General features: G+C 40.7%; 1 protein-coding gene across 1 annotated transcript in view; it reads left to right on the forward strand.

The window, feature by feature from the left end:
* The window catches only part of LOC122561197 (hyaluronan-binding protein 2-like), a 56,887-nt gene that overhangs the window by 1,154 nt on the left and 28,702 nt on the right, over positions 1-27,031 (forward strand). Inside the window, exons 2-7 of the mRNA XM_043712766.1 lie at positions 1,503-1,527; positions 10,378-10,518; positions 14,572-14,679; positions 17,261-17,377; positions 20,391-20,510; positions 22,085-22,256. Of these exons, the coding sequence (XP_043568701.1) occupies positions 1,503-1,527; positions 10,378-10,518; positions 14,572-14,679; positions 17,261-17,377; positions 20,391-20,510; positions 22,085-22,256 (683 nt within the window). The remainder of the gene's footprint in view (positions 1-1,502; positions 1,528-10,377; positions 10,519-14,571; positions 14,680-17,260; positions 17,378-20,390; positions 20,511-22,084; positions 22,257-27,031) is intronic.

The following is a 27,031-nucleotide window of genomic DNA, read 5'->3' on the forward strand; positions in this document are numbered from 1 at the left end:
TTTGGAGGTGGTGGAAATGACGGCGGATGATACGTTGTACATGGAGGTTGGTGGGGTGGTAGGTGAGGACCAGTGGGGTTCTGTCCTGGTGGCGGTTGGAGGGGCGGGGCTCAAGGGTGGAGGAGCGGGAAGTGGAAGAGATGCGGTGGAGGGCATCATCGAAGATCACTTTTGTGTGCCCAGTGCACAAAATATCTAATGGCTTTAGGGAGGAATCCTCCGATAGTCATTAGGCACCACCTTAGCAAATCTAGGGGCTGTTTAGCTCGCTTGACTGGCTGGTTTGCCGTGTGGAATAATGCCAGCCATGTTTGTTCAATTCTCATACTGGCTGAAGTTACCATGAAGACTCAATCTTGCCAGAGGCATAGTGGCCTACAGATTAAACCACCACCATTTGTCTCTCTCTAATGAGAGAGTGGGACGATGATGACTTCATATTATAGCAAGTGTCCGGGTCAAATAGTTGCTTTGTCTGCAGTCACTACATAGGGGCATTCACAGTAGCAATACCACAGTTGGAGGAGTAGAAAATCGAGTCCAATCCAAAGTGGCCATTTAAGAGAGAGCCCCACTTTCTGAGCAGAAGAAATGTCCGAAGCAGAAACATCAGGAAGAGCCATCCTTGATAGAGATTCTCCATCCTCTCTCTAAAGATGTTGTTTACTGGGGTCAATATCAGTGGGGTCAGACTGCCATAGTTTCACCTCAGGCACTTCTAATTAGGTAAGAACATTAAGCGATTGCGTTAAAATGTGATTAAATAGAGTTGAAGTATAGCCACTACTTTATTTCAATTGTATGGTGAAGCAGCTCATGGGACTGATTGGAAGGAGTTCTTCTTAAACTTGCAGTCTTTAACTGTAGTACAAGATGAAGTAAGCCTGGTATTGGTCCATGGTCTTGGGAAGAATTAAGCTCAGTGGATCATTTGACTGAACTTGTTTCACAATCCACAATATCCTCCAGACTTCACCCGGATTCTAAATTTTATTTCACATTGTAAAATGTTTTCAATGTGGCAAAGGATATTTGCCTTATCCAGTAGTTAAATTCGGATGCATACTAATATTGTGCATTTACGTAGTCAAAACTTCCTTTTATTTGTACTCATTCTTCTTTCATCGTACTTTGAAAATCAGAGGTAGAAAAGAATTTAAATTGAAAGAAGAATCATAACTAATTTGTGAAAAAGGTGCTGCAAATTCAACTGAATTGACACATAATTCAATTTTTTGATGTTTAATATTTGGTGCCTTTATAAGAAGTTGAAATGAAGTAACATTAATATAACATTAGTATAAGAAAGGAGAAGAGGAAAGCCCAAGACCTGCTGAAAAGATGCAGTAATGAAAAATTTAAATGAAACAGGTTAGGAAGACAAGCAAGTGAGGAGGAGAACAGCGATCAATTAGCATTGTGAAGATTCCAAGTAACATGGGAGAAACTCAAAGAAGAAGAAATTGGTATAATAATTAACTTCTTGTTTTTCTTTCATGCAGAAAGCCCTTTCAGACTCATCAATTGGTAAGCATTGTTATTTTTCTGAAACAAAAACAGAAATTGCTGGAGAAACTCAGCAGGTCTGACAGCATCCGTAGAGAGAAAGCAGAATGAATGTTTTGTGTCCAGTGACCCTTCTTCAGAACCTTCAGTTAATCAGGGCTATTCATGGAGAAAGTGAGGACTGTAGATGCTGGAGAGAGTCAGAGTCGAAAGATGTGGTGCTCGAAAAGCACAGCAGGTCAGACAGCATCCGAGGATCAGGAGAGTTGACATTTTGGGCATTAGTCCTTCATTAGGAATGTGGAGCGGGAAGGGGGATGAGACATAAATAAGATGGGGTGAGGGTTGTATGTGGGGGTAGGGGAAGGTAGCTGGAAAGGCGCTAGTTAGATGTAGGTGGGGTGTGATGGTGATAGGTCAGAGGGGAGGATGGATGGAGTGGATAGGTGGGAAGGTGGAAAGGAAGATGGACAGGTAGGACAGTTCAAGAGGGCAGTGCCAAAGTTAGAAGGTTGGGTCTGGGATGAGGTGAGGGGAGCAGAGATAAGGAAACTGGTGAAGTCAACATTGATGCCGTATGGTTAGAGGGTTCCAAGGCAGAAGATGAGCCAGTCTTCCACCAGGCCTATCCATGACCAGATAATTCTCCCACAACAGACGTAAGTGAAAGTGTACGATCTGCTGGTGGTAAAGAACAATGACTCAGTGCTAGGAACCAGGATTGGCATCCAGGTTGTTGAAGGATTTTCTGAACCCATCAAAGTTTTGAATACCTTGGTGCGATCCATGAAAATGTCTTGATTTGTTCACAATACCTTTCTTATATTTGTCTGAGTGCAAATACGGTGTTCATGATGTCTCAGTTTGCTTTGAATTCGCACTGGCTCTTTGGGGGATTTTCTTATGCCATGGTAGGGACAAACCTGTTCTGAAGCATTCCAATCAGGATCTTCCTAGCAATAGAAAGGAAGGTGATCACACAGTTGTCAGAGCAATCTGACTTTTCTCCTTTGTTTTGACATGATGAAGGCATCATTAAGATTCTGTGGGAATCTGCCTTGTTTCCAGAAGGCTATGAAAACCTCTTGGAACTTGCTATGTAGGGTAGCGCCACCATGCTTCAATACTTCAGGTAGAACCCAGAGGTTTTGTTGCTCTTCATCTGATTGATGGCAGTGACAGCTTCTCCAGGAGTTGAGCTCACATCCAATTCATTTCAGACAGACTGTTATTGAAAGTGGTTGATGGCAGTATCAAGCACTGTGCACTTGGCACTGAAGAGGTTCGTAAAGTACTATGAGGGGTGATCCAAGACTGACTCTTTGTAAGGATGTAGTGCCTTGCGACTGCCATTCCTCAGGGAGTTTTGGATTGGATACACTGGTCCATAGACATGTTTTAGTGCTTCATCATTGCTTATTATGACATCAATATCAGTGTACAGTTGCATTTCCAAGCTGGCTGTCCACCAGGTCTTAAATGCAAATATCTTCAAAAGACGTTGCACTCCTGGCTTTACTCATTTCCATAGTTTTACTAAAAAAGAACAGATTTTTTTTTCATGAAACACACTTTGTATATGATTAATTGCCAACATTTTATTCAACATGTATTAGCGAGTTTAAGAAAGCAAAGTTGATGAAGTGCAAGTGTTTTGGCATCTTATGTTTTAACAGGATGGAGGTAATATAAGTTTTTGGGACAACTAGTGCAACTGTATACACTGGATTATGAATGATAACAATATCAGATAGTGCTAAACACATCACCCTGGCCCAAGGTCATCCAGCCAGGGATTAGTGAATCCTTTTATTTGCCTGATCCAGAGTGTCAGTCATTGCCTTGGAGTTTAGATCAAAGCGCAGGGCAATCAATCCTCTACTGACTATAGAGGACTGCAGGATTTTTAAATTATCGCAGATGGATTTTATCTTTGGTATCAAGAAAGGGCGAATGAACTGACTTAGGAAATAATTGGTAAAGTACTCCTGATTGGTATAGTTAATTCAATATGAAGAATTTTTATCTAAGAAACTTGTAGCACATTGCTTATCGCATTCAGGGTACCTGAATTCAAGACCCACTCTTAAATGTAACCTGTGTGATAGAGGTTAGTTAATTCTTTCTGGGGTCATTAAATTAAGTGCTTCGCATAAATGAAGTGGTGCTAAGGATTTTCAACTGTTTGATGTCTCTCGACTGGAACCTTCAGTTTTGCTGATAGATTGCACCTTAACACTTGATCCCTTTAAGGGCTGCCTGTCAGGCCATGTGTAAACTGGACTTTCCCAGAAGTAACCAGTGCTGGCCTCTAGGGCAAACCAACTTTCTACGGGGGGGGGGGGGCTTCACACAGACTTTATGATATTTATCTACAGGTGTGAAGGGACAAATGCCTGTTTCCAGCATGGTTGGTGCATATTGACTTATTGGCCTTTACAAATTTGGCTACTGCACACAACAGCTCAGTTGGCTGGACAACTGATCTTTGATGCAAAGTAATGCCAACATTGTGGATACAATTCCTGCATTGGCTGAGCTTGTTATGGAGGGCTCTCCTTCTCAAACTTTCATCCTACCTGTAGTGTGGTGATGTTTAGATTAAACCACCACCAACTGACTCTCTCTAATGACACAGTAGCTCTATGATCTGGTAAGACTATGGCAACAAGAAGCACACATCTTACTGATGGTGAGCATGCTCACATATTAGAGGGTAAAGTGCTACGTGGAGGAATTATGAGGGCACTGTTTTGGTTCACGAGTAGAGTACGAAAATTATCCATGCAGCTGAAAAAGCAAGAGGGAAGTGATGGTCTAATGGTGTTATTACTAGACTGTTAATCAGAAAGACAGGTAATGTTCTGGGGACCTGGGTTTAAATCTTGCCATGGCAGATGGTGAAATTTGAATTCAATTTAAAAACATCTGGAATCAGGCGTCTATGATGACTACAAATCCATTGTCAATTGTTTGGGAAAATGCCCATCTGATTCACGCATATCCTTTATGGAAGGAAGCTGTCATTCTTACCTGGAATGGTCTACATGTGACCCCACAGCAACATGGTTGACTCTTAACAGCCCCGGGGCATGTAGGGATAGACAATAATTGCTGGCCTAGGCAATGCCACTCTCATCCTGTGACTGAATTTAAAAAAACACTTTTTAAAATTAACAATACTAATTCTTTCAAATAGATGAACATTTCAAATAGATAAATTCTTTCAAATAAATATTCTACTATTTAATGATATTGAAATGCATCAGAATCCAGGAAAACAAATTATCAATTTGCTTTTTAAAATTATTAACCTAGAACCCAGCTTTTGAAATCAACAAATGATTTTAATGTTAGCAACCATACTAAGTTTCTGGCCTACCATACCACATCCTTAAGAGCAGAATTTGCAATATCATAAATACATAAAAATGAATGTATATCGATATTAAAATCACTGCATTGGCTTATTTGTGAGAGATTGAGATCATCCTCCAATATTTCCTTTCTGTTGATTTGGTGACTCACCTCCATTCCTTTTTTTTCCAGGCTTCTTAATGTCTCACTGCAGCATTTATAAGTGTCCTTCACTCACATTTTGAGCTTACGAAAATTGTCCCTTTAGCCTCTCAGCCCTCTGTCAAACTGCAGCATGCCCATAACAAAGCAGTAAAGAAAATCTCTTTTTCACTCATTCATTTATGTTCAATAGAGGACAAAGAGCCATGATTTCCAGTTAAAAGTGGTGCCATGGGGTTACAGCACTCCAGATAATCACTGACTTGTTTTTTTTATCTCAATTTCATGACTTTCTATTTTGTAGAAGCACTTAACTGTCCAAAATTCCTCTCTTCTGCTACATTCCCTGTGAGACTGACATTCCCCAACTCCAATACATTGTACATGATATCTAACTATATTCAACAATAAATTACAGTCTATTGTGAATTCAATTCCTGTCTGCATTTACCGGGCTACATTTGCTCATTTTTCGTGGTTCACTACATTCAACAAATGTTTCAAAGCGATACTGATAGTTCTGATTAGTCAGAACATTTCAACATTAATTTATCTCTTCAGAACTTTGATTAGGCAGCTTGCTTGGAATCCTGAATGGTTTTGGCATATGGCCAAGCAAGGAGGTTTCCTCTTGTTGGTCAGTCCAGAATTTGAGAGCAGTGTTTTAAAATGAGGGGTCATCCTTCTAGGACAGAGGTAAGGAAGTTTTGTTTCTGTCAGGATCTGTGCAACTGTGGAGCTCTCTGCCTGGGAAGATGGCGGGGATGGCGGAAATGCATATTTTTAAAACAGAAGTGGGCAGGTTCTTGTTAGGCAGGGGATTCAAAGGTTATTGGAGGTAGACGGAAATATGAAGGTTGAAACAAAAATGGATCAATTATGCCCTTATTGAATGGCAGAGCAAGCTTGAGAGGTAAAATCATCTATTTCTACTCCTATTTCATGTGCTCATGTGCATCATTTATTTGCGCCTGTAAGTAACAGCTGCTAAGTTCTAAAACTCCTGCCTTTATCAGTATGTTTGAATGTTATCTGTATCTTAGTTAAATTTGTGCACAATTGGCAAAAAATCATAATGCAGTGGCAACTATCTCTCTACAGATGCTATCAGATCTGATGAGTTTCTCTTGTACTTTCTGATTTTTATGCAAGAACGGACATTGTCCCTTTTGTGCTAAAACTGTGCATGCTTCAACTTGTATTATTAACCACCTGCTAAACCCAGACTGAAATGTAGGAGAGGGCAGAGGCAGTGCAGTAACCTGGCAGATTCAGACTCAGGCTTAAATTGCTGCCCCACTCCACATGCCATCCATCCAAAGTGTGTTTGACCCACGACAGGAATTACATGCCTTATCTGTCAGAAGCCATTTTATTCACGTTTTTTATTTGCTAAAAATATTCGTGGCATGAAGAGGAAGGAAGATTGGAGGAAATAAGCATACAGCCTCTTATGCTTTGAGTAACAAATTGCAAACCATAATTAGTTCTTAGTCACATTTTGTTAAAAATAACAGTGAAAATAAAGACAATTACATCCCCCTTCCCCTGGAAATTAAATCACAGGAAGCTAATGTGCAACCATTCAACACATTTACATCAAACTTTCACTCATTGAGTTAAACAAACCATTAAACTCTTCTAAACAATTTATACCAACACAATATTTCCTTCCTTTTTTTATTCATTCATAGAATTAGGGTGTTGTTGGCTAGCTAGCATTGATTGCCCAACCCTAATTGCCCAGAGGGCAGTTAAAAGTCAACTACATTGCTGTGGGTCTGGAGTCACATGTCGGCTAGACCAGGTAAGGATGGCAGTTTCCTTCCCCAAAGGACATTATTGAACCAGATGGGTTTTTCCAACAATTAACAATGGAATCATGTAGACAGACCAACAAGGGGCGAGGTCACATTAGATTTAATACTGGGTAATGAACCCAACCAGGTCTTAGACTTGGAGGTTGGTGAGCACTTTTGTGATAGTGACCACAATTTGGTTATGTTCACTTTAGTGATGTAAAGGGATAGGCATATACCGCAGGGCAAGAGTTATAGCTGGGGGAAAAGCAATTACGATGTAATTAGGCAAGATTTAGGATGCATAAGATGGGGAAGAAAGCAGCAGGGAATGGGCACAATTGAAATGTGGAGCTTATTCAAGGAGCAGCTACTGCGGCTCCTTGATAAGTATATGCCGGTCAGGCAGGGAGGAAGTTGTCGAGAGAGGGAGCCATGGTTTACTAACGAAGTTGAATCTCTTGTCAAGAGGAAGAAGAAAGCTTATGTTAGCATAAAATGTGAAGGCTTAGTTAGGGCACTTAGGAGTTACAAACTAGCTAGGAAAGACCTAAAGAAAGAGTTGAGAAGAGCCAGGAGGGGACATGAGAAGCCGTTGGTGGATAGGATCAAGGAAAGCCCTAAGGCTTTCTATAGGTATATCAGAAATAAAAGAATGACTAAAGTAAGATTAGGGCTAATCAAGGATAGTAATGGGAAGTTGTGCGTGGAGTCAGAGATAGGAGAAGCACTCAATGAATATTTTTCGTCAGTCTTCACACTAGAAAAAGACAATTTGGTCGAGGAGAACACTAAGATACAGGCTACTAGACAAGAAGGGATTGAGGTTCATAAGGAGGATGTATTAGCAATTCTGGAAAATGTAAAAATAGATAAGTTCCCTCGGCCGGGTGGGATTTATCCCAGGCATCTTTGGAAAGCCAGGGAGGAGATTGCCAAGCCTTTAGCTTTGATCTTTGGGTTGTCATTGTCTACAGGAATATTGCCAGAGGACTGGAGATTAGCAAATGTCATTCCCTTGTTCAAAAAGGGGAGTAGAGACAACCCTGGTAATTATAGACTAGGGAGCCTTACTTTGCTTGTGGGTAAAGTGTTGGAAATAGTTATAAGAGATAGGATTTGTAATCATCTAGAAAGGAATAAGCTGATTAGGGATAGTCAACACAGCTTTGTGAAGTGTAGGTCATGCCTACAATTCTTTGAGAAGGTGACCAAACAGGTGGATGGGGGTAAAGTGGCTGATGTGGTGTATATGGATTTCAGTAAGGCGTTTGATAAGATTCCCCACGTTAGGCTATTGCACAAAATATAAAGGCATGGGATTAAGGGAGATTTAGCAGTTTGGATCAGAAATTGGCTAGCTGAATGGAGACAGAGGGTGGTGGTTGATGGGAAATGTTATCCTGGAGTTCAATTACTAGGGGTGTATTGCAAGGATCTGTTTTGACTCCACCACTATTTGTCATTTTTATAAACAACCTGGATGAGGGCGTAGAAAGTTTAGTTAGTAAATTTGCGGATGACATTAAGGTCGGTAGAGTTGTGGATAATGATGAAGGATGTTGTAAGTTACATAAGCTGCAGAGCTGGGCTGAGAGGTGGCAAATGGAAATAATGTGGAAAAGTGTGAGGTGATTCACTTTGGAAAGAGCAACAGGAATGCAGAGTATTAATGGTAATGGTAAGATTCTTGGTAGTGTAGATGAGCAGAGGGATCTCGGTGTCCATGTAGATTCCTGAAAGTTGCCACCCAAGTTGATAGGGTTGTTAAGAAGTCATACAGTGTGTTAGCTTTTAGTAGTTGAGGGATTGAGTTTCAGAACAATTAGGTCATGCTGCAGCTGAACAAAACTCTGGTGCGGCCGCACTTGAAATATTGCATACAGGTCCCTGCATTATAGGAAGGATGTGGAAGTTTTGGAAAGGGTTCAGAAGAGATTTACTAGGATGTTGCGTGATATGGAGGGAAGGTCTTACGAGGAAAGGCTGAGAAACTTGAAGCAGGTGGGCGGCACGGTGGCACAGTGGTTAGTACTGCTGCCTCACAGCGCCTGAGACCCGGGTTCAATTCCCNNNCCTCCCACAGTCCAAAGATGTGCAGGTCAGGTGAATTGGCCATGCTAAATTGCCCGTAGTGTTAGGTAAGGGGTAAATGTAGGGGCATGGGTGGGTTGCGCTTCGGCGGGTCGGTGTGGACTTGTTGGGCTGAAGGGCCTGTTTCCACACTGTAATGTAATGTAATCTAATCTAATCTGTTTTCGTTAGAAAGAAGAAGGTTGAGAGGTGACTTAATCGAGACATAAATGATAATCAGTGGGTTAGATAGGGTGGACAGTGAAAGCCTTTTTCCTTGGATGGTAATGGCTAACATGAGGGGGCATAGCTTTAAATGGAGGGGTGATAGATATAGGACAGATGTCAGAGGTAGTTTCTTTACTCAGAGAATAGTAGGGGCATGGAACGCGCTGCCTGCAACAGTAGTGGACTCCCCAACTTTAAGGGCATTTAAATGATCATTGGATAGACATATGGAAAAAAATGGAATAGTGTAGGTTAGATGGGCTTCAGATTGGTTTTAAGGTCGACACAACATTGAGGGCCAAAAGGTCTGTACTGCACTGTAAATGTCCTAAGTTCTAGTTCTATGAATCATGGTCATCAATAGATTCTTAATTCCAGATCTTTATTAAAATCAAATTCCACCATCTGCTGTAGTGGGATTCAAACCCAGCTCCCCAGAACATTATCTGGGGTACTGACTGAGCAATCCAGTGATAATACCACTAGGCCATTACTTCCCCATTCATTGTCATCTTCCCACTCACAAAGCACCTTCACGGCCTTTCTTTTTTGACTACTCTCTGTTCTTACCAGATGCTGTTGCTAGTCCAGCCTTGTTGATGCTATGGAGAATAATCCCAAATACCAAATTACCCCCACCAGCCCCACATCAAAATTCCATTTTTAATTACAGTACCATCAACATTTACATGGCGCTGAAGGAACTGTTTCTGCAATGAACCCGATTGCTAGGCATTAACATTTTCAGACCATTTGGGCTAAATGAAATAACGCTTTCTCCAGGGCTGATGTGGCACAGTGATAATATTCCTAACTCTAAGTCAGAACGTCCAGCTTTGAAGTCCCACATTTGTGTCATGATACGTATGAATAGGTTAGTTCGGAAATATCTACAACTCTTCCTCCATGAACACACTGAGCCCTGAAAAGGCTCATGAAAGGAGCTCACTGAACCATTAACTTGAGCTTTTCAGGTAAACTGCTCCTGCGTATCCAACCCCGCCCCGCCCCCCTTTACCCATTGTCCCTCTGAAAATCAGACTGTCTTGGACTTGACTCTGGGATCATAGTTCTGAAATCACATCTTTAACCAATGGACTTCTAAAGCATGTTTTCTAAACTGAATTAAATTGCTAAATTGGTACTGTATCAGAGGAAGACAATTTCAGGCTTTTATTGGTTGATTTTTATTTTGAAGCTTACAAACCTAATCCATGCTGAACTGACTGTATCTCCCAACTGATATCGACAGGGCACAGTTATCACAGCCACAACCTAATTAATGGGACCGATGGTGAGGTTTCGAGTGATGGAACAGATTACGGAAATGTAAGCCCTGAAATTGATTATGATAGTTCGGTGAATCAAACTGACTTTGAGAATTATGAAATGGGTAAGTGATTTCAATGTTGAGATTTTGTGCTACAAAATTTAATTTTTATTTAGTTTTCACCAACTTGGCAAGTTACAGAGATGGATCTTGCTGATATGTTAAAGTTCCAATTCATCATCTGTGTGCTAATTTGACTATTCTTTGAAGGCATTATCTTAGTCATGATTATTGAAGGGATAAGTCATGCACCATCAGGCAATTGTCCTGAAATATTGCAATTTGCCTTATAAAGCACTTTGTTCCTGCACTCACATTAGTGTTTTGATGTGACATTTGGAGATGTTTTTATGTGGGATTTGTTGTATATTTTGGCTGTGGTTATACTTCAATTGGTAAAATTTAATTAATCCTTTTAGAATTTGTTTATTATGGAAGGTAAGCTTAGCTGACCAGTCAGATTTTCAGGAAGTTGTACCAACTCCAGCGGCCTTTAGAAGTGGCAGTCACATACCCAGTGATCACACCCCCATTTCTGGCTGACCCCATTTCGAAGAAAAATAGGGTATGAATAACACAAGCAGGAAAGATAAACTTAGCAAGGCCCTTTGAAATCAGTGCTGAATTTGAACAGACTTCATTCTGTCTGTTTCAAGAGCCTTAACACATAGTGTGGAAGTGAGAAATTGATGGAAAGAGCTGTAAACACTGTTGAGGGACAGATAAAGTCTGGTTAAGTTTTATGATCTGAAATTATTTAAGTACCAGCCTTAAGACCATGTAAAAATCAATCTGCAGCTGTCAGTGTAGAAAGACAAAGACTGACTCACTGGTACATTGATGGGCCATTTGGTATAGCTTAGAGAAAAGAAAGCATCTGTGCAATAGAATTGTTGACATTTCCCAAGAGCTGCTGTTACAGCGAGTCCATTATTAACCCTTGGCTGAGTTTTAAAACTCCATAGATACTTATCAGAGTTCTGAAGAAGAGTCACTGGACTCAAAACCTTCCCTCTGACTTCTCTCCACAGATGTTGCCTGCTGAGTTTTTCCAGTACTTTACATTTTGGTTGATATTTAAAGAAGCTATTAAAGGATTATTTACCTTTGATGTGGTTACCGAACTGAAGTTTACATTTATGATTGACTGATCTTTTGAGGGGGTCAAAATCTTTGGGGTTGGTTTCATGAATGAGTTATCAAGTATCTATATGTAAGACCCTATTAACCTATTTCCACGTGGTTCCTATGTTCTGAGTGTTGTAGCTATTGGGTGAGTAGCTACGGAGGTGACATGATAAATATGAAGCGACACCATCACCTGTGATGTGGTCTAGAGGGCTTTTTATAAAACTGGTCTGAAATCTCAGAGATTGAGGCATGGCTTTCAAACAACCCAGCTCAACACTCACCTGCAACTGAACTGCTTCCAGAAGTGGCAGGTATGACTTGATACACCCTTGCTAGCCTCCCTGTCCTCATCCTACCACCGCCTTGCAAAAAAGAAACATGCTTGTGACAGTTGTTTCCATGGAGATTCTCTACTCAGCCAGAAATTTCCTGATACCAGCTTTTTACTTCTATGTCAAAATTTCAGCTCTTCAATCATTTCACAGATTGAGTACTTAATACCTGTGAGGAACTTGATTTTAAAGCACTGAAAATGACTCTTAAAACTGGTTTCTTTTTAGATTGGGGTCTGGTTGCCAATTCTTTAGTTGATTAGAAAAAGAATTCCCAATATTTCAGAACACCCGTTTGTGTCCTTGAGCTCAAAAGCTCCAGCTTAATTTTTCAAGCACCCTTGAAGAGTTAAAGCACAGCCAGCAAAAACTCTCAACGATGAAGTATCTATCCTGAAGACAGGTTAAAAAAAAACAAAGAATACAGAAACTGAGCATAGTTTTCACTTAAAATGTTATAATCTTTAATTTTTTTTAATGCTGAAATTAAGTGAATTGCACCAAATGTTGAGTTCCATGTGTAAGGAAGGCAATTGAAAATAAAAACACTGCACAATTTACAAACAAAGTTAAAGTATTCATATCGTTCAGATATTCTCCATTTGAAACGTGTTCTGATGGGATATTTTCATGTGCTTTTTAAATTAAGGATGTGTCCTAAATAGTGCTGCCTCTATTTTCATTTAAGCACAGCTACTATGCATGCTCAGTCCTTCCTTAAAACAAACTGCTGCTTCCCTTTCTTGACCCATTCACTCTTTCTCATTCACTGTCAACCTTCCCCTCACCCTCCTGCTCACTAGCAGGAGACCAGAGAAGGTTTGAGTGGGAAATATCAAGCAAAAGGGTCAGGGAGATATGTGGTGAATAGTAGGGTCAGGAATAGGCAAAAGAGAACTGTAAAGCAGCAGGCAGGGAGTAAATAGAAAGAGTTACTAAGTTTGTGTGGAGTTAAAAAGAGATGATTATGACCAGTTAGATTCAAGGCAGTCAAAAGTTACTTTATAATGTAAGAATTACAGGTTAGGAATGTAACCACATTTATTAAATCTTTTCTTATGGGGAAATGATTTTCATTCAGTACACAGATTTTTAGGAAAACACTTTAAGGATATTCAAAAACATGTTCTCAACGAAAATAAGCTGAATTGCAGAATAATGTGTGTCAATAAATTGATAAACTGTATAGGCTCTGCACTGACATGTAGGACAGAGAGGAAGAAGAAAATATATTGAGCCTATATAGATGACAGGAGTCATTGTAAATATATTTTCAGTTGCACCATGACAATGTTTGCTGCAGTATTATTTCATACTATGCGACTTGGTTAAATCAGACCTATGTGAGATATGTGAAACATATCTTAGCTGAACATAACCTACATCACTGTTAGGGAAATAGCAACAGTGAGTCAGAGCACTTACATCGCATGACGTTAATATTATTTAGCTGTGAAACCACCTGTGAGGATCTGACATATGAGTCATCTGTAGTCCGTTCTCTAGTGAGAACCACCATGACATGGATCCTGAGGAGGTTCTTTTTTACCTTGTCCTACATGAGCACCCATTCAGAGTGCACATAGACTATAACTTATTTTTTGACGTGCTCAAGTACCCTCTATGACATGTTTAATCAGCGAGAGGAGTGCTTTATGCAGGTTTTCTCTCCAGACTGCAGCATTTTGTGGGACAGTAGAGATGTGAACTACTCAATGAATATCTCCCAGCTTTGAATGTCATAGAATCTCCTTCAAAATTTCATGCAGAGGAGCAACAGAGATTTGCAGAGTCATCACTGATTCCTTGCTCACATAAGAGGGGGTGGAAGATTTGAAGGACGTGTGCAGAGTAGTGCCTGACACCTTCTTTACACATTATCTTCAGGCTCACTGTCCTCCACATTAATATGTAATGTGCTGGATGCAGTCCTCAAAGGTAAGCTTCAAGTTAAGTGTTCATCCTGCAGCTGAAATAGCTCTAGGACGATGGATCAGGACATCTTTAATCTTCTGCAAGTTGGGGGCTGATGAGACAAGCCACCAACTGTTTTAGTGAGATTTTGTGTTATTGTGTTTCTTGATTGCAGAGCGGAAATTTGGGAGTGTGATGTTAATACAATGAGTTGGGATAGAAATGAGATGCAAATTCAAGTAAACAAGCTTCTTTCCAGCTGATGGCAAGATTCTGAACCTGCCATCTTATCAAAATGTTTGTTTTGACGTTGCTCACTCACCAATATTCTCAGTACCTCAGAAGTGGGCAACTTTCACTGTAAGTATTCAGACTAAAAACATGCAGACATGTAGGAATCATGCAGTAACACAGAGAGGGAAACAAATTCTGCAAGTAACCAAGAAAGGCTGGATGGGATATTAAAATAATTAAAATTCTATTAAAATTACAAACCAATATACCTTTTCACAATTACTGGCAGTGAAGTAAGTATAAATTACATAAATATCTATGTCTGCAATTGTGTTGTATACCAAATAGTATAGATTTGGGACAATGGCACTTTCTATTCAGAAGATTAGTTATCAGGCTGGTGTAGAGGAATCCTAAAATATCACAATTATATATTTATTAACTTAATCTTGTAGCATACTCCAAGATAAAGCCTTAAAATACTTGTTTTATGTGATCCTTTCAGATAACTGCAATCCAAATCCTTGCACAAATCTTGGAACCTGTGAACTAACAGAAAGTGGTTACAAATGCCATTGCCTTCAACTGTACAATGGAACCAATTGTGAAATAGGTAACACATGTTTTCCCCATCTTTAGTTTTACTACAGCAAAATATGCTCATTGTTTATGCCATCCAAATTGCCAATTAGAATTTTTGACCTTACCATTGGACAAATAAATCATCTGAATTGCTTTTCTCAATAGAACATTTTTATTTTTCATTAATTTTAATAGTTGCTAAAACATTTATGTCATGTGAGGAACTAAAACTGAAGTATTTTGTCAACATTTCACGCTGACCTACTCTTTAGAGTTCAGTTACTTTTGAAAGATGAATCCTCACTTGGCTTATCATGGTGTAAGATCGAGGAGAAAGTGAGGTCTGCAGATGCTGGAGATCAAAGTTGAAACTTTATTGCTGGAACAGCACAGCAGGTCAGGCAGCATCCAGGGAACAGGAGATTCGACGTTTCGGGCACAGGCCCTTCTTCCTGAAGAAGGGCCTGTGCCCGAAACGTCGAATCTCCTGTTCCCTGGATGCTGCCTGACCTGCTGTGCTGTTCCAGCAATAAAGTTTCAACATGGTGTAAGATCATCTGGTAGATTTTCTGCCAGTGCAGTGTCTGCAGTACCAAGTTGACCTAGTGTGGCAGAGAAGACCCACTTCATTGTCTAAAAAGAACAGGCTCTTGCCTTAAGACAAATGTAGCTTATTGCATGAGAGCAGCAACGTTCAAGTTACATTTGTATGCTAGACATTGTTACTGAGATGATGAGGAAGAGATGACATTAAATTGTACTTGGAGATCCGACATTGTTCTCCAACTGAGTCCTAGTGGCATCATCATATTTAATGGTTATTAATGCACCGCTAATCATCACGAATCCAAACACTCTTCTATATAGTTACCTCAGAAGTTATTACAATTGATCCTCTTTCCACTGTCTACGAGGTTAATGATAATCCATGAGACAGGATTGTAGTGATAAAGAAGCTTGATATTTAGTTGGTCTTAGGTAACATTCATTGAGTGGGGATTTGACTAATCAATTTCTGGAGGCTTCAATTGAATCCTGCTGCCTCCAGGATAGGTTGTAATTTTCTAGGGACATGAAAACGGGCATGGAGTCCTCTTGTCACCAATTAAAGATGAGTTAAGCTCCAGTTTCTGTTCAGGATAGAATGACGTTTTCAATATCTCTTCAAGACCAAGGTGAAGCAGTATTACAGAGCTTTCAGAGTTGTTGAGAGCTCAAATGAAATTCGCTTCCATTTGTGTTTATTTTGTGAAATTTGAGAGGTCGATTAGCACTGGAGTATTATATCTTGAAATAGCATTTATGGTCACATTTCACCATCTTTATTACTCTTGATCTTTTCCTGAACAGGTTGCTATGCTGAGAAGGCAGCTGAATTCCCCAACATGGCTGCTTTCTGCCTTTACTGCAGGTTCTGCCTTTGCTCAGCAAATTCCAAGTTCTGAAGGCCTCCATAGGGTACCAAGCTTTCTTTCTGCCAAATTAGCCTATTTTACATTTCACAAGTCTTGAGAGTGGTATAGTGTAGGGTTGGGGCCAGGAATTAATTTTGAGTGTCAGGTTTTAAACACTCTCTCCAATTGATTGGATGAGTGCAGATCTAACAACACTCATGAAGATTAACATGACTGAGAATAAAACAGTCTGCTTGATTGGTAGCCCAGCCACCATTTTCAGCACTCACTCCCTCCGCTACCAAGGCACAGTGACCAGCAAAATATGCCATTGACAAGATACGTTGCAGCAATTCCCCAAATTCCTTTGGCAGCAGCTTAGAAACCTGTGGACCTCTACAAGGAGAGTGACAGGAAATACATGGGAACACCAATATCTACAGTTTCCCTCCAAGTCAGACAGCTTCCTGATGTGGAACTATATCCCCGGCCTTACATTCATGGTCAGCCAATATTCTGGAACTCCCTTCCCATAACCACATAGACTGAGGTAGTTTACAAAGTTTAGCACCACCATCTCACTGGACAGCTCAGGACGGGCAACAGATGTGATACCCATATCCAATGAAAGAGTAAATAACTGAAAGACTGGACCCTCTTGCTTTAGAGAACGGAAAAAGACCAAGTTAGATTGCAATGGAGCTTAAGTAACACCCAGCCTTCTCAAAGCCACAAAGATTTCAGTCAATGTGGGTGGGGGAGATGTGGTTGAAATATATCTATTTAATGTAATTTTAGAATTGCTACTGAGATCAAGAATTGAGGAATGTCTGGGCCCAAATTCTAATTAAATGTTATGAAAATGTTCTGCTTTTGTTATGAAATCTCATAAGCTATAATGCTGAGTTGAATATAATAGTTCCAGTTTCCATTCAACTAAAAATTGAGCCTTTCCATACAAATTACTCCTTTTCTTCTACCTACTACTCAATTCTTCTTATTGTTGCCTGCTGTTAGATTGTTATCATTTTTGATATACGGTAGTTTTGTTTCTTAATAGAAGCAGTGAAATACAAAATGTTAAGTTTGGAAGCAATAAAGGAAGGCCTTAAAATAGTATGACTAGGTTGAATTAATTGTATGGTTAAAAATATAGGTTCAGTTGGTCCTCTTGAGGCAAAAGACGATCATCTGCATGTTTAATTTATTCTATTACAGAGAATAACCCTTGTAAGAATAACTCCTGCAACCATGGAGACTGTCTCATCACAATTTTGCCTCCTTATTACACATGCAAATGCAAGCATCCTTATCAGCCACCAACATGCACTAACTGTAAGTTTTTTTTTGATCCATTCCTTCTGACCGGAAAAAAATAGATTGTGTGTTTAACCTCTATTTCATTACTTTAAATAAAGGTAGTTTTCAGAATATATAAATGTATAAGTTGCTTAATTAAAATTTTTAATCTTCTGTATCCATTTGTCAAGAAAGAAAATGCCATAATTCAGTGTCACTCTGAGTCTGTTTAAGAAGAATTCTGCTATCATTGAAAGAGTTTTCTTTTGAATTCATTGGCTGGGATGTGAGTGTTGCTGACCAGCAATTTTTACCAATCCCAAAATGCTTTGAGAAAGTGGCGGTGAGTAATTTTCTTGAACTGATGTAGTTCATGTGCTGTCAATGGTAAAGTTCAAGTCACAGAAAATGAACCATAATATATTTCTAAGTCAAGATGGTGTTTGACTTGGAAGGAACTTTTGCTTCTGGTGATGTTTCCATACATCGTCTGCCCTTGTTCATTTCAGTGGTGTAGATTGTGTGATGGAAAGTGCTTTTGAATAAGTCTTGGAGAGACACTGCTTTAGTCGAGTGACAACAGTTCCAAAACTGCTCTAAATATGCTTAATTCACTTCTTGATCTTTTCCACTATGTCAAAGGCATTAGTCAGGAATCTGATGGAAAATTCTCCACTTGCACAGATCACTTCAACTCTGACAAATCTTACAAAGCTTGGCAAAGAGCCAACCTTGTCTCAATTTGTTACACACATGTCTGTGTCACATGTTTATAAATTTGCACCCTCCTTCAAGGCTTGAGGACAAGAATCTAGGCTAACTTTCCAGTGCAGTGCAGAGAGAGAATCAAGAGTGTGGTGCTGGAAAAGCGCAGCAGGTCAGGCAGCATCCGAGGAGCAGGAGAATCGGCATTTCAGGCATAAGCCCTTCATCGAACTTTCCTGATGAAGGACTTATGCCTGAAATGTCAATTCTCCTGCTCCTCGGATGCTGCCTGTCCTGCTGTGCTTTTCCAGACCACACTCTTGACTCTGACCTCCAACATCTGCAGTTCTCACTTTCTCTTAGTACAGAGAGAGTGCAGTACTATTGAAGATGCCTTCTTTTCAATGAGACATGAAACTGTGGCCCCACAATCTCTTAAAGGGGGACAGGAAAACAAAAATCCTTAAACATTAATTTGAAGCCAAGCAAGAGTCCAGCACAGTATTTTACCATCACAACAACACATTATATGGTCATTATCAAATTGCAGCTTGTTAGGGCTTACTATGCTTAATTTGGCTGTCACAATTCCCACATTATAAAAGTGATTACATTTCAAAAATACTTTATGACTGTAAGCACCTTGAGATATCCCATGGTAACGAAAGACACATTGTAAATGGCGGTCTTACTTTTATTCAGCATTTGTTGAAAATAGTCTGCTTGATTGGCATCTTATCTATCACCAGAGATGTTTGCTCCCTTCACCACTGGTAAACAGTGGCAGAAGTAAATATCCTTGACAAGACATGCCGCAGCACCTCATTACAGGTCCTACACCTCTCGAACCCAGTTCTATGAGATTGCGTTGGGTAGGCATTTAAAATTTACAGAGCTGGCTTGGCCAGTGTCATTGACAGTAGTAAGGAAACAGACAGTGAGAAGAAACCTCAAATCATGGGTGCCTGTTTGCCATTTGAAAATCAGAGAGAGCTTGGGAAGTGTGTACACAAGCCAGCCTTTGCTACTGAGACCCATCTGATTGACTATCCAATGGGATCTGTGAATGATTGAGCAGCATGTTGTCTGAAGCAGGTACAAGTCTGCTTAAAAAACATAAATTGGAGCCCTATGTCCATTGCATGGGGAAAGAAAAATATTTTAAATTTCATAAATTGACATCAAGGCTGCATTTGATGGATTGTAGCTTCAGGGAGCTCTGGCAAAATGAATGGGAATCGGGGGAAAACTCACTGATCTTTGGGGTCATATTTGACACATACCTGGTTGTGGTTGTTGGAGATCAGTCATCTCAGCTCCTGGACAACTCTGCAGGAGTTCCTCAGGGTAATGTCCTAGGCCCAACCATCTTCAGCTGCTTAACCAATGACTTTCCCTCCATTATAAGGTCAGAAATGGGGATGTTCACGGATGACTGCACAATGTCCAACACTCTTTGTGACTCCTCAGATACTGAAGCAGTCCATACCCAAAAGCAACAAGATCTGCGCAATATCCAGGCTTAGGCTGACAAGTGACAAGTAACATTTGCTCTACACAAATGGTAGGCAATAAGATACTATCTAACCTCTGCACCTTGACATCCAATAGTGTTACCATCACTGAATCCCTGAATATCAATGTCATGGGGGCAACTGTTGACCAGAATATAGATTTGCCATATCATAAAATGGGTATAAGAGCCAGTCAGAGGCCAGGAATACTGCAGCAAATAACTCACCTCCTGTCCACCAAGTACAATACAGAAGTTAGAAGTGTGTTGGAATACTTGCCTGGGTAGGCACAGCTCCAACAACACTCAAGAAGCTCAAATCTTCCAGGATAAAGCAGTCCGTTTGATTGGCATTATATCTCCAAACGTCCACTCCCTTTATCACCAATGCTCACTAGCAACAGTGTATATAAGATGCACAGCTGAAATTCACCAAAGATTCTTAGGCAATAGCTTCCAAACCTATGACCACTTCTATCCAGGACAAAAGCAGCAGATATATGGGAACACCACTATCTGCAAGTTCCCCTTCAAGTTAATTGTCATCCTGACTTGGAAATATATTGCCCATTTTTCACTGTTCGGTCAAAATACTGGAATTCCCATCCTGACAATATTATGGGTCGACCCATAGCACATGGACAGCAGTGGTTCAAGAAGGCAGCTCATCATCACCTTCTGAATGGCAACTAGGAATGGGCAATAAATGCTGGCCAGCCAGAGACATCCAAGTCCCATGAGTGAATAAAAAAATGCACAGCTCATTCAACTGAAAACTTTGATGTTTATTCAGTTTGGTATTAAAGACTGTTTTGTTTTCAATTACTTAAGCAACTGCTGTTTGTGATCCAAATCCATGCCTCAATGGAGGAACATGCTTACAGACAAGCAGAAGCACCATGTTCGAATGTGCCTGTGCAGAATCATTTCGTGGGGAGAGGTGTGAAATAGGTCAGTTTTTCTCAAGTCCTCCGATGAATGGCTGGAAATGCCTCTGAAGAAAGATTGTGAAATTGCTTGATGGTGCAACTTGCTTTTGACATAGCGCCAGCAAATGCCAAACTTTGCTGGTGTCGAGCTATCTCTAGCTGTTGCCATTTTGGAACATTCATATTTTTGAATGCTGGGTTGACGCAAAATGAGATTTGTGTCTAAACTAGCTTCAATCAACAACACATGTGCTTGCATCACTCTCCATCATTATAAATAATGAGTTTTCCCTTTCATATGTATTGGCTCACCACTTTGTAATGGCTGGCTTCATGATGATTTGAAACATGGGGGTAAGTGGTGAACTTGTGTAGCCTTCAGGAGGATGGCAGGGGGAGGCTCTCACTTCCTTCCTGAAGTTCCTGCCAACATGCCCACGTCATGAGACCAGGCCTGATGTCAATATTGACTGCAAGTTGTTTGGCACTGTCACACACTGACCAAACAGCTCATCTGAGGGGGGATTGGAAGAAAATAGGGCGACACGGTGGCTCAATGGTTAGCACTGCTACCTCACAGCGCCAGAAACCTGGGTTCAATTCCTGCCTCAGGAACTGTCTGTGTAGAGTTTGCACATTCTCCCCATGTCTGCGTGGGTTTCCTTCGGGTGCTCTGGTTTCCTCCCACAGTCCAAAGATGTGCAGGTTAGGTGAATTGGCCATGCTAAAAAAATTGACCGTAGTGTTAGGTGTAGGGGAATGGGTCTGGGTGGGTTGCTCTTCGGAGGGTCAGTGTGGACTTGTTGGGCCGAAGGGCCTGTTTCCACACTGTAAGTAATCTAATCTAAAATCAAAGAGTTTCACAAGGTGTTGGAATAAATATTTTATCCAGAGAAGGAGGGAGACTGTTGGGGAGGGGGGACATGGTGGTGGTGGGGGGGGAGGGATGTTGATACTGGAAGGAGAAACAGAGGATTTGGGAGCCACGAAAGACAATAATAAGGAGTGGTCAGAGTGCTGCTAAGAGTGGAATGAAGGAATCAGAGTGCTCTTTAACTTTACAGTTCTGGACAACATCTCCCTACCTTTGCCATCTGTGCTATATAGCTTTACAGTAAGAGGGGGACCAGCGTGTGCCTGGGTTAACTTTCCTCAGTGATTCACTGCCTGGAAACATCAATGAGTTTGTCCTCCCCATTTTCACATCTTCTAGAAGTGCTTACCAATATCCATGTGGAGAATTCATAGCTCTTTGTCAACTACAACCCTATAATTGTGCCTAGGAACACAGCTGACTTATGACTGGTTATGAATCTAGAAAGAGGTCCTTCAGATGGCTGAATTATTTTGGATGACTGAAATTTAAAGAGATTGAGAAAATTTTATTTCATGTCCTAATTGTTTCACCAAAGAATTCAGTACTTACAGATGTTGTACGCTTGTATTGAAGATTCCTAGGGCCCTTCCTGCTCTCTGCAATGATCTCAGAAATCCCCTTCCTATGAAAATGAAATATAGGCAAAGGACATTGAAAAAATTCAGAATTTATCTAACAGTTCAGTAAAATGTGAAAAATGTATCATGTATTTTGTGCAGGAATCGATGACTGTTACACAGGAAATGGTGCTACATACCAAGGTCACGTGAGTCAAACCAGAACAGGACAGACGTGTCTACACTGGAATTCTCATTTACTTCTGTCACCAAATATGATTCTTCAGATGCAAGATCATGATACACAGGGTGTTGAAGAGCATAACCACTGCCGGTAAACAAGCAGTCAATTGTACTTTACGATGAGTGCTAGATGAGACAGAACACTGCATATCAATGCTTATACATTGAAACTTTATCTACATTCATTGAAGGTTATATAAGGAATAGACATACATCCATTGAAGATCACATACAATGCGAATCACTTCCATCCCCCTTGTGGCCACTGTGCTTCAGCCTCCAAAGGCTTCACCTCACCTAAAATAATGCTTTCATTGCCATGCTCAACCTCACTTCATTTATTTCTTTTATCCAAATGTTAATCATTCAAAATTAATCCAAAAAAAAGATTCTGCATTGCAACATTGAGGAACTAGTGTTGTGGACCAGGCCAGAAACCCGCAAAACATTTCAAGAAAGTAGCCCAGACCGTAACTTTGCTAATTGTTTTATGCAGGTGTATAGCGGATATTTCAGGAGTGATACAGCTGGTCAAACCACTTAGTTTTCTACAAAACAGAATTTCTTTACAAGATTATTGAATGAAAGACAAACAAAAGAGAACAGAATATAAAGTAACTTGACCCCTCTGAAAACCCAACAGATTATCCCAACTTAGTGATGCTGTTCCAAATACTTGCAACAATCCCCATAAACACTCTTTGGGAAAAAAGGTGAAATCAAACACAGGGTCTTACAGGAGAGAAAGAGAGATGGCAGAGAGATTCAGCATACAACACCTTCTTCCACGTAGCTGTTTTTTGGACCAAAAGCCTCAAAACTAATTGACTGCTTTCAGTGAACAGCCAGACTGCTAAAAAACTAAACTAAACCAGAGAAAACGCTGAGCTAAGAGAACTGACAACTCCCCTTTCATTGCACAAGTTTTTTTTAAACTTGAAAACCTTTTGCCTGAGGCAGTATCTGTTAGCCATAATCAAACTGGCTCTAAAACCCTTCAAACCCAGACTTTTCAGAATCGCTGCTTTTATAACCTCTCTGAGAAAAAGCCAAGGTTAGCATATCCTTATTAAAGGGGCAGCATCATCATACTAGGCATTCAATCAAGAAGCAGAACCTTGAGGATAGCAATCCGTATTATTACCTTTGAGTTCTGCTTCTTAATTAGCCCACAACTGATTATACAGAAGCTCTTTCCCTGTCCTGTCATGTCCAAGTATGTAAGTAGATCATGTTGATTGGATCCCTCCCCCTCTCACTACAAGCTCCTCTCCAACTCTGTGCTGATGTTGCTATGCAAACAAACCTGCTGCCAGGCAATCCGCACTCTTCTGGACTGAGGAAATTACAGAGAATATGTCAATGCCCCTCACTATACCTACATCTACATTAATTCCCACTACATTCCTTTTAAATGGATTTCTAAGCCACGGGTGCCACAGCTCATCAACCCTGCTGCTCCCATTCCAGCACAACTAAACTGAAAGAATCTCAATCCTGTTGCATCAGTTCAAAAACTCCAGGCATCCTGTCCTGGCTGCAGACACACTCCCCTGTCCCTGAACTCTGACCAAAGAAGACCCAATTCTCAGGACTGTGACTGCCTCCTGGTACAAAGTATCCAGGTAATGTTTTTCCTTAATGATTTGTTACCTTTAGTTGGCCTTCAGTTCGGAGACTATGAATCAAGCCGCATTGAGCTACAAACACTGCAGACATGTTCATTCTAGATCTCCCTGGCAAACAGGACACATTCCCTGCCCTGCAATCCTTCGTGCGTTTTAATTAACTGCTTAATTGTTTTATTCAGTTGTTTATTTTCTATCTTATTTTCTTTTCAAAACAAATGTATATTATTGATTTTCACACCAGAACCTATGTTGTTTTAAAATGTAGGCATGGATTAGACATCAACCACTAATCATAGAGTCTCCAATTCGTTAGCTTCTTCCCATTGTTGCAGAATATCATTAGTTCCAACAGGGTGAGACATTTAGCAAAGCAAAACAAAGTAACACCTCCTTCCTGTCTTCCTAACTCCTTTACTAACCCTACTCCCATTGTAATCAAAGTAGGTCTCACATCTTCCCACTTGTGTGGAGTTTTATTGTAGTACAAGTTATTATTTTTCTATTGAATTGTTGCTAATTTCCACAGTAACCAGTTATTCTCAGTTACAATACCAAGTATTCAGGCATAAAAACAAACATTTGGTGTGGCTAAAATGCAACAGCATAACATTGCATTCATAATCACTCACACTCTGACACTTCACAATCGATCTGGCGCCTGATAATAACTTCTCCTCATTGTCATTTGTTTTGCAGCAAAATTGTGTAAGGCCCTTCCTCCTGTTTATTAGTGATCAAGTGAAGTTCATCCAACAATGACTGGCAGAGTAGTCATCATCAGATACTATTTTATCTACACCTCAAAGTCCAGAATTTCCCCTCGCTGTCCCCCACTGGGCCCTAAACTCCCCCTCCATCACATTGAAAGGCATGGATGGAAAATAAAGAGCAATTGTAGAGTCAGGAAAATCTTGTCCATCTCCATACAAAGAACAAAAAAAATTTACAGCCCAGGAACAGGTCCTTCGGCTCTCTATGCCTGAACCGATCCAAATGTACTGTCTAAACCTGTTGGTCAATTCCTCAGCATTTGTATCCCTCTGCTCCCAACCTACTCATGCATCTGACCAGACACATCTTAAATGAATCTACTGTGCCTGCCTGTACCACCTCTGCTGGCAACCCATTCCAAACGCCCACCACCCTCTGTGTGAAGTATTTGCCACGTATATTCCCCTTAAACTTTCCACTTCTCACCTTGAAAGCATGACCTCTCATTATTGAATCCTTCACCCTGGAGAAAAAGCTTGTCTCTATCCACCCGGTCTATACCCTTCATGATTTTGTAAATCTCAATCAGGTCCCCCCTCAATCTTCTTTTTTCTAATGAAAATAAACCGAACCTACTCAACCTCTCTTCGTAGGTAGCACCTTCCATACCAGGCAACATCCTCGTAAACCTTCTCTGCACCCTCTCCAAAGCCTCCACATCCTTTTGGTAATGTGGCGACAAGAACTATACACACTATTCTAAATGCGGCTGAACCAGTGTCTTGTACAATTGTAACATGACTTGCAAGCTCTTATACTCAATACCCCGTCCAATGAAGGCAAGTATACTATATGCCTTCTTGACCACTCTATCCACCTGTGCAGCAACCTTAAGGGCAGATCTCTCTGCCCATCAACTTTTCCCAAGGCTCTTCCATTCATTGTATAATTCACTCTAGAATTAGACTTGCCTAAATGCATCACCTCACATTTGTCTGGATTGAAAGCCATCTGCCACTTTTCCGCCCAACTCTCCAGTCTATCTATATCCTCCTGTATTCTCTGACAGTCCCTTATGCTTTCTGCTACTACATCAATCTTTGTGTCATCTGCAAACTTGCTAATCATACCAACAGTGCCCTCTTCCAGATCCCTTATGTATATTACAAACAACAGTGGCCACAATACTGACCCCTGTGGAACACCACTGGTCACCTTTCTCCATTTTGAGAAACTCCCTTCAACTACTACTCTCTGTCTCCTGTTGCTCAACCAGTTCTTTATCCACCTGGCTAGAACACCCTGCACACCGTTACTTCACTTTCTTCATTAGTCTACCATGGGAAATCTGATCAAACACCTTACTAAAAGTCCATGTATATGACATCAACAGCCCTTCCTTCATCTAACAACTTGGTCAATTCCTCAAAGAACTCTATTAGGTTGGTAAGGCATGATCTCCCCACACTAAACCATGTTTTCTATCACTTATAAGCTCATTCTTTTCTAAATATAAATAGATCCTATCTCTTAGTACCCTCTCCAGCAACATCCCCACCACTGATGTCAGGCTCACTGGTCTTTAGTTACCCGGAATATCCCTACTACCCTTCATGTACAGGGGGACAACATGAGCAACCTTCCAGTCCTCCGGCACCTCACCTGTATTTAAGGATGCCACAAAGATATCTGTCAGGGCCCCAGCTATTTCCTCTCTCGCCTCCCTCAGCAACCTGGGATAGCTCCCATTCGGTCCTGGGGATTTGTCCACCTTAATAACCTCTAGCATACCCAACACGTCTTCCCTACTTATGTCAACGTGATCCAGGCTAATCAAACTTCTATCTCTAATCTCAAGATTCATCATGTTCCTCTCCTCAGTGAACACTGATGCAACGTAATCATTCAGAATCTCACTCATTCTCTCAGGTTCGACACACAGCCTTCCTTCATTATCTTTTAGTGGACCAATCCTTTCTCTAGTTACCCGCTTGCTTTTTGGATAAGAATAAAATGCTTTGGGATTTTCCTTAATTCTGCTTGCTAAAGCTATTTTATGACCCCTTTTAGCCCGCTTGATTCCTTATTTAAGACTTGTCCTACTCTTCCGATATTTCTCCAGTGTCTGTTCTGTTCTTAGCTGCCTAGACCTTATCTAAGCTTCCCTTTTCCTCTTGGCTAGTCGTACAATTTCTCCTGTCATGCACGGTTCATGAATCTTGTCCTTCCTATCTTTTGCCTTCAACGGGACATGCCTATCCTGCACTACCGTTAACCTATCTTTGAAGACCTCCCACATCTCAAATGTGGACTTTCCTTCAAATAGTTGTGTCCAATACACATTTCCAAGCTCCTGCCTAATTTTGATATAATTGGCCTTGGCCCAGTTTAGTACTCTTCCCTTAGGACCACTCTCTTCTTTATCTACGAGTATTCTAAAACTTACAGAACTTTGGTCACTGTTCCCAAAGAAATCCCCCACCGCAACTCCCACCACTTGTCCTGGCTCGTTCTCCAGTACCAG

Source organism: Chiloscyllium plagiosum, chromosome 22 (assembly GCF_004010195.1).
Source record: "Chiloscyllium plagiosum isolate BGI_BamShark_2017 chromosome 22, ASM401019v2, whole genome shotgun sequence".
Lineage (NCBI taxonomy): Eukaryota > Metazoa > Chordata > Chondrichthyes > Orectolobiformes > Hemiscylliidae > Chiloscyllium > Chiloscyllium plagiosum.